The sequence below is a fragment of the Atta cephalotes genome (genome assembly GCF_000143395.1).
Source record: "Atta cephalotes unplaced genomic scaffold scaffold00055, whole genome shotgun sequence".
Taxonomy (NCBI): Eukaryota; Metazoa; Arthropoda; class Insecta; order Hymenoptera; family Formicidae; genus Atta; species Atta cephalotes.
The window spans coordinates 188,333-196,098 of NW_012130119.1; the positions used below are offsets into that span (position 1 = coordinate 188,333).

General features: G+C 29.6%; 1 protein-coding gene across 1 annotated transcript; it reads left to right on the plus strand.

Annotated features, from left to right (window-relative positions):
* The first annotated feature begins 2,141 nt into the window (after positions 1–2,141).
* LOC105623252 (sorting and assembly machinery component 50 homolog) lies at positions 2,142–4,934 on the plus strand. The gene is made up of 8 exons (XM_012204651.1): positions 2,142–2,162; positions 2,400–2,492; positions 2,854–2,937; positions 3,015–3,233; positions 3,381–3,595; positions 3,681–4,053; positions 4,160–4,448; positions 4,750–4,934. Exons 1-8 carry the CDS (start codon positions 2,142–2,144, stop codon positions 4,932–4,934), a joined length of 1,479 nt encoding a protein of 492 aa, XP_012060041.1.
* The last annotated feature ends 2,832 nt before the right edge of the window (positions 4,935–7,766 follow it).

The window sequence follows — 7,766 nt, forward strand, 5'->3', positions numbered from 1 at the left end:
TGAAAGTATATTTTTTAATGCAAAGGTCACCATTCTAATTATCTCTAACTTATCTAATTGTAACAGATGCCATATAAATATGCGCCCTATTTTTCATAGCGATCAATGACGTCTAATATAATATTTTAAATGACATAAATAGTTTGACAATGTAAAATAAGAAAGACACAATTTAACTAGCCATGAGAAAATAGTCTTTTTATAATATTATTAATAATATTTTATTATATATTCATGATAATGTAATTTCTACTGTGACGTTTATGGAAAAAGAACTCACTGTGCAGACAATGTGTTAAAAGAATTAATATTCGATATTAAAGTATTCATCTATATATTGCGACCGATTACAGTGAATTTTCTAAATAATAATGTTATTGCAACAATATTATTGGTATATGTATATTATTATTATTTTACTAGGAGCATATTAACTTTATCACAAACGATTATATTGTTGTTAGTTTCTGAATTATATATTTCGATTATGAGTTATTTTTATAACGTTATGTAAAGTAATGAAATATGCGATATATAAGAATTTCTATTGTATACATATATCCAATGATTTCATTTCGATGAAAATGGAATCGTATTCGATTTATTGACTCCACTGTCTGTTCCAGATCTATTCTTTTTAACTGCATAATTTAGCTCTTCTTTTACAGCTAAACAGACCATTGACTCGGAATCGAGTCGAGTCAATAAATCAAATACGCTATAATACTGCAAGCATTATTATATATATGTATGTGCAAATGCCATAAGGCATAAATGTCTGCCAATACATTAGATATCACATATATGATTCTTATAAATTTTACGCACAGTAATTATATTGACCAACAGTTTGCAAATATAAAAAATAGCAAATATATAAAAAATAGAATGTATTATTTATCGATTATTCATTATTATGTGTCCAAAGTAAATCATTGGGCACAATAGGAGATGTTTTATGTATAATGGATAGCAACTAAATTGTGTCGTCGAAAAATTTACTATAATATTATATTCAATCTTTTTTTTTATTTTAAAAATATATCTATATTATTATATTAAAAACGCGGATTTGTTTCTCAGAAAGATTATATATAAACTGTATAGGCAGGGTACTTTGGGGAGAGTCTCAGGCTTATTTAAGCTAATTATTAAAGCACTACTGTGAGATATTTGCATATATTATTATATTTCTAAGAGATCTTGAAAGAAACTAATCGTTCCTTCTTTCAATACTTTATTGTTATATTATATAATAATTAAGAATATATATTTCGAGTTTATAATCGACCTCTTACATATATTTACAATATTTTAAATAAAAAAAGAAAATAAAGAAGAAAATTAAATATTATATTAACTTACTGTCGAATTGATTTTAATCAATTTTAATTTTTTTCCTGATATTTTTCTTCCAATCAAATACGATTATACTACGTGCCTCAATAAAAACATAAAAAATAAAAAATATATAAATATATATAATATATTTATTGTTAGTGTTATAAAATATTATTTGGTCTGTAGCTTCAATTTTTCCAAATATTGTAAATTGAATTTTTCTTTGCAAATTTAATCGATTATGCATTTGATTAATTTAGTGCACAAAAAAAGTGTGAGACAAAATTACGGATCGTTGATAATCCGTTTGACATCCTTTTGAAAGAATTGTATAAGGATCTTGTGATCTATATTTTATTATTATTTATTATTAATTATATATTGTCAGATAATATATTAATATATTATTATAATATTTATTATATTATTTATTATATTATTATAATATTATTATTAATATTATTATTAATATATTATATATTATTATATTATATAATATATTATATTATATAATATTATTATATTATTAGATCTCTAATATCATGAAGATTATACGTGTTGTATTCTAACGCAATGAGGTGCTGTGTGGTGCTGTGATCGCTCCGGTGAGAGGCACACGCCGCATGCGGTCCATCGTCCGTGTTTGATCAGTTCGATATATGTTTTTTTCCGGGTTCGATATTTTAAATTATAAGTTCATCGTACGTTTTTATTCGACGTCGAAGTTGTTGGACCGATTCTAGCATGAGATTTTAGCGCGACAATTAAAAACAGGGAGGCAGAAACTCGTCAATGAAATAATGGGCACGGTTCACGCTAAAGTACGTATTTATTATTAGAAATTACGGCATAACCTAAAATCTCATTGAAATTCTCAGAATGAGTAATCTCTAATAATATACCCAGATAGATAATTTTAATTTTCGCTCCAATTCCCACGATATCAATCGATGACAATTATAAATAATATATAAATTTACGTAACTTGTATAACTGGATTTTTATTAAAGAATGTTATGTATACAGATGTAATGTAATGGAGAAATATATTTTTTTAGGAACCCAGTAATTCTTCAGGCTTGGGTCAATTACCTAAGGAGAATGCCTCCGCAAAGAAACACAATGATCCATCAAATGCAACGGATGACTTTGTATATCTACAATTTATGTGACAAAATAATTTAACCTTTTGGAACTGACAGTAAATCTATTAGATTTGCTCAATTATAAATCTTTATGTCTTAGAATTTTTAAATATTGACAAATTTGAATCATTCCTATTAAAATATACTTAATATTTATTCTTTTTTATGTAAGTTATGTCATTTTAAAAATGAATTAACTTTTTAATTAATTAACATAAATTAAATGGATTTATAGGTACTTAGAATTAATAATTGTTACAGATTTTAATATCAGCTCCAGAGGGTTAATTCATATTTATAATAGTCTGCCTAGTTCTCTTTTTGCTTTCAAAATTAATTAATTAAGATGCTATTATTTTTTTTGCAGCCATCATTTTCCAATAGCAAATCTCAGTTACATAGAGAAGAAGAAAATATGCAAACGAAAAGCATTGTTCTACAAGCAGTACAGGTATGTCATTCAGAAGTTCAAAAGTCAAGTATCTTTATTAGTGGATTTTAAAAATTATTCTATATCATCTCCACCAGGCACGAGTTGACAAAATACATGTGGATGGACTTGTACGAACGAAGGACGACATTATTAAGTCACAAGTGACGGACTTGTTCAAAGCGAAAAATTTCGAGGATGTTATTATACGCGCTTACAAAGTACGAGAGAAGTTAGACGCCCTGGGATGCTTCAGAAATATCGGCATTTACATCGATACCAGTCAAGGACCCGACGCCACACCTGATGGTGTTGAAGTGGGTCTATATAATTAAACAATTTATTCGACAAAGAATAAGTAATTTTTTCAGATTTAAACGTAACGCAGTTTGTTGTTCGTATATGCCATATGCAAGTATGTGTTCATCTGTAATGTTCATGTCTGGATCGTGTTTATTGTGTAGGTCACTTTTAAAGTACGTGAAATGAGACGTTTAGTTGGTGGTATCAGCACAATGGTTGGGAATAACGAGGGATCCCTAATTATCGGCGCAAAAGCACCAAATCTGTTTGGCAGAGCAGAACGTATCCAGATGGAATATTCTCACGGTAACAAAAGTTCGATCAACTTCAATGTATCCGCCATTAAACCATTTCCACAGAGCTTATACAACGCAGTGTGAGTTGATATATCTCTCTCTACATCTATTTCTTGTTACATATATTATTAGAGTTGCATTACTGATTAAAATAACATTTTGCAGATTAACTAGTACTATATTCAACACAACGCACGATTTCCCATGGTCTGGTTTTAAGCAAAACGACAAGGGACTGCTGTTTGACATGGAACTTAATCAGACAGACACCTCTAAGCACAATTTACAATATGAAGCTGCATTTAGGAACATTAGTTGTTCGAAACAGGCGGCCTTTCATGTTCGAGAGCAATGCGGCCCGAATTTGAAATCTGCACTGAGGTATATCTGGACGATAGATAAAAGGGACTGTCCTTTATTCCCCGTTACTGGGAGCTTCTTGCGATTAACGACAGAAATGGCTGGCCTAGGTGGCGATATTGGTTTCTTGAGGAACGAACTCGCCATGCAAACTAATTGGTCACCACACGAGTACCTTGTAAATACTTTCTATCTATTGTGAAACATTCCTTATTTCTAGCTATTCTGACAATTTCTATATGCATTGTAAAATATTTAATCACGAATTGTCTACCTTTGAATAGACATTCCAATTGGGTCTTCAGTCTGGACTGTTGAGTACAATCAGTAACGACATGAAAATAAGTATCGCTGATCATTTCTTCTTGGGAGGTCCACTGAATCTACGTGGATTCGATATGAGAGGATGCGGGCCCCGCTACGAAGGAAATTCTGTGGGTGGCGAGATGTATTGGGCAGCCGCCCTTCACATTTACACGCCGCTCCCATTTAGACCCGGTCGTAACAGTTTCGGGGATTTATTTAGATTGCACGGTTTTATCAATGGCGGCAATTTATCCAATTTCACATATGGTAAGCGAAGTAGTTTCGTAGATTACTGCTACATAGAAGTTTCTTATTAGAAATTGCATTTTTTATTTCTATATAATTGTCCTAATGAAAATGAAAATTGATATTTGATGTCTATATACAAAGCTAGTGAAAATTATATGATTAATTAATTATATGATTAATTCCTGAATAATTGTTTTTCCATTTTTACGTCCACATCAATTTTAATATTATTTGTTTGCAAAGTATATTTCTTAATTTCGTTATATTTTATAATTCGAATAGAGTCGATTAACTCTATGAACTTGTTCAACATTTTCAGATAATCTATACAATGAAAACATGAAGATTTTCACGGAGAATGTTCGCTGTGCTATCGGCGGAGGCATCGCGATGAAGCTGGGGAACATTGCCCGCATAGAATTGAACTTAGTTACACCATTGTTGTTCCTGAGGAGCGACGTGCTCCAGCAATTTCAATTCGGTATTGGTGTTCAATACCTTTGAACTTTTTTCTATCCTTCGATAGTCTTGTATTATTATATTGGATATGTAAATGTAAAAAATAGAAGATTATGTGTAAATTTATTTCTGTTTCTTGTCCGACACACGACAGAAAGTTGGAGTGTACAATATTTGCAATAAAGTCACAGAAAAAGAGAAATCGAATGCTATCTTGGTGAACGCGAAACCTGCTTCTCTACATTGTTAATTAATTATTCGCGTCATTATCAACATTTATCGATGTAATTATTAGCATATATCAAAGAAAGAAAACCAGTGATTTGTTCTCCTAATAATATCCTTTAACAATACGAACATATTGTTTTTTGTTATGTTTCTTATAATAATAGTAAAGTCATTTGGTGTGAAAAATGCTATTTCATGTCGTCATATATTTAGAGAAAGAGTTAGATGATCATTACGCGAACTTGTAAAATTTCAATGCAGTATTATTTATGACAGCGTAATTATTATACGCTTTTATTATTAAAATTGTATCTTGACTTTTTATTGTGACGCTTGGATTACGACTTTACTATCACAAAGTTCTGCCGATTTCCGTTCACGTGTTTTCTGACGCAATTATTTCACATGTTTCCATTGATTTGCACGACGTGATTTGCACACGTTCGGTAATATCGTTAGTCGAAATAACAATCATTGACAGTAATAATCATGCATGTGTGCAAAAGAGATGTATAAGTAATAAGAGATGGAGAAGGAGAAGGAGCTGGAAAGTTACTCACGACCCTGAGTAACCTGATTATGGAGGAAAAAAGCGAAATCTATGCTAAATCGTTTCGACGCGAGATATCTCATAATCAAACAGCAAATATCGAAAATATACTTATGTTTATGTAATATCTGCATATATTTAGATATTTATTCGCTCGTTTATGTTACCTGTTTATTTTACTGATATACATAACGCAGTTTCGACAAGAATTTCGTCACGCGTACATACGTGATTCAGCTAATTGTTTTTAAATAAGAAATCTCGATGACACACCGATTATTTTTAGAATTTTTCAGCGCCAGATCAGTGAATCGGTGTTCCTGATAAATCTATTAATTGATTTATGATTTATATTTATATTTTCAGTCGTCACGCAGAACTTATCTTATACCTAATAATAGTTTTTATGAGTTTCATACATTTCGTTTTTTCATGCTTTCAAATCAGCGACAATTTGAAATGCAATCTTATTCAATAAACATCAATTAATTGTAATATATAATATTAATGTTACAATTTCACACTCAACAATATGTAAATGTAAACGTGTTGTGTACATAATAATTATATTATTGAGTGTGAAATTATAACATTGATGTAATATTACTGTTACTTGCTATTTACCGAATTATTCCAATTTCCAACTTAATTTAAAAAAAACAAATTAATTTACAAATTAATTTACGCTAACACTAGAAAATAACATGAGATTAGAATTAAATAGTAATCGGTTATTCAGAAATATAAATGAAAGTACAAAAATTCAAAATGTATATAAAATTCTTAAATTATTTAATCGTACAATATCTCGATATAATTGACAATTTATTTATCCACAATTTGTATTTGTCCTATGCTATGCATATCAGCTATTTATTCGTTACATCTTTTCGTGCTTGTTCAATTTTGAAGCTGTGACCTGCGATGTTTTTCTCCTTAGCTCCTTTTCATGTTCTCTCAAATATCCTTTACTGAAAGTTTATTATTCCATTTAAAATGCAGGAATGTATAAAATTGAAACAGAAAAACTATTTATATACTAAGATATGACTATGAAATAAAGGATCATAAATTATAACCAATTATGACCTTTTTTCGATTTTTTAACATCCAATAATGGAATGCTACGTGTTGGGTCAAATTACATGCACATACATATATACACATATTGCACATTCACATACACTAATGCTACGTAGATAATGCAATGTATGTTGCATTCTTCTTATCTAAATATAGCCTATCGCTAAAGTACATATATATAAACGGAGGGTTAAAATTTTTTGTGCTACAAGTAAACAATGAAAAGAAAAAAACAAGTACAAAATCATCTTTTGCTGTTCTTTACTATTAGGATAATGATCAAATCTTTCTTTTGTTACTATTAGAATAATGCTTGATTCTTTCTTTATATGAATATTGCACGTTCCAAATAACACGTTTTCTTTTAATAATTTATTTTTTCAAATTATTTCTTCTTTATTCACTTTCTCCTTTTTTTTACTAAAAATCGAAAGTCTTTATACTGAATATGTATAAAATGACCTGCCACATTCTAAAGAAATTTTCTTTTTTCTTTCTTCAATTATTTGATAGTTTCTCATAGGGATTTATTTTTTAATTGCAAATTCTTTATTATAAATTATTCCTTCTTCATTCATCTTTTCTTTTTTTTTGTTAAAATCGAAAGTCTTTTATGCTGATTGTGAAAGACTAGCACGCAGATATAGTGGCCTGCCTATTTGGACGTCCTGCGTGCTGGTCTTTCATATTCAACATAAAAGACTTCCGACTTTAAACAAAAAAGAAAAGAAAAAACAAACAAAACAGGAATAATTTCAGATAAAGAATTTGTAGTTAAACAATTATAAGTTATTATTAAATAAATTATTATTAAAAATAAATTTTTTTTCTATCTTTCTGTACTTTCCTTTATTTCCTATGCTATCTGGAGTAGTTTTTGGGAATTAAAATCGATAGAAAAAAGAAAACGACACGCCGAACGTGCCGATATTTGGTACACACACACACACACACACACACACACACACACACACACACACACACACACACACACACACACACACACACACACACAC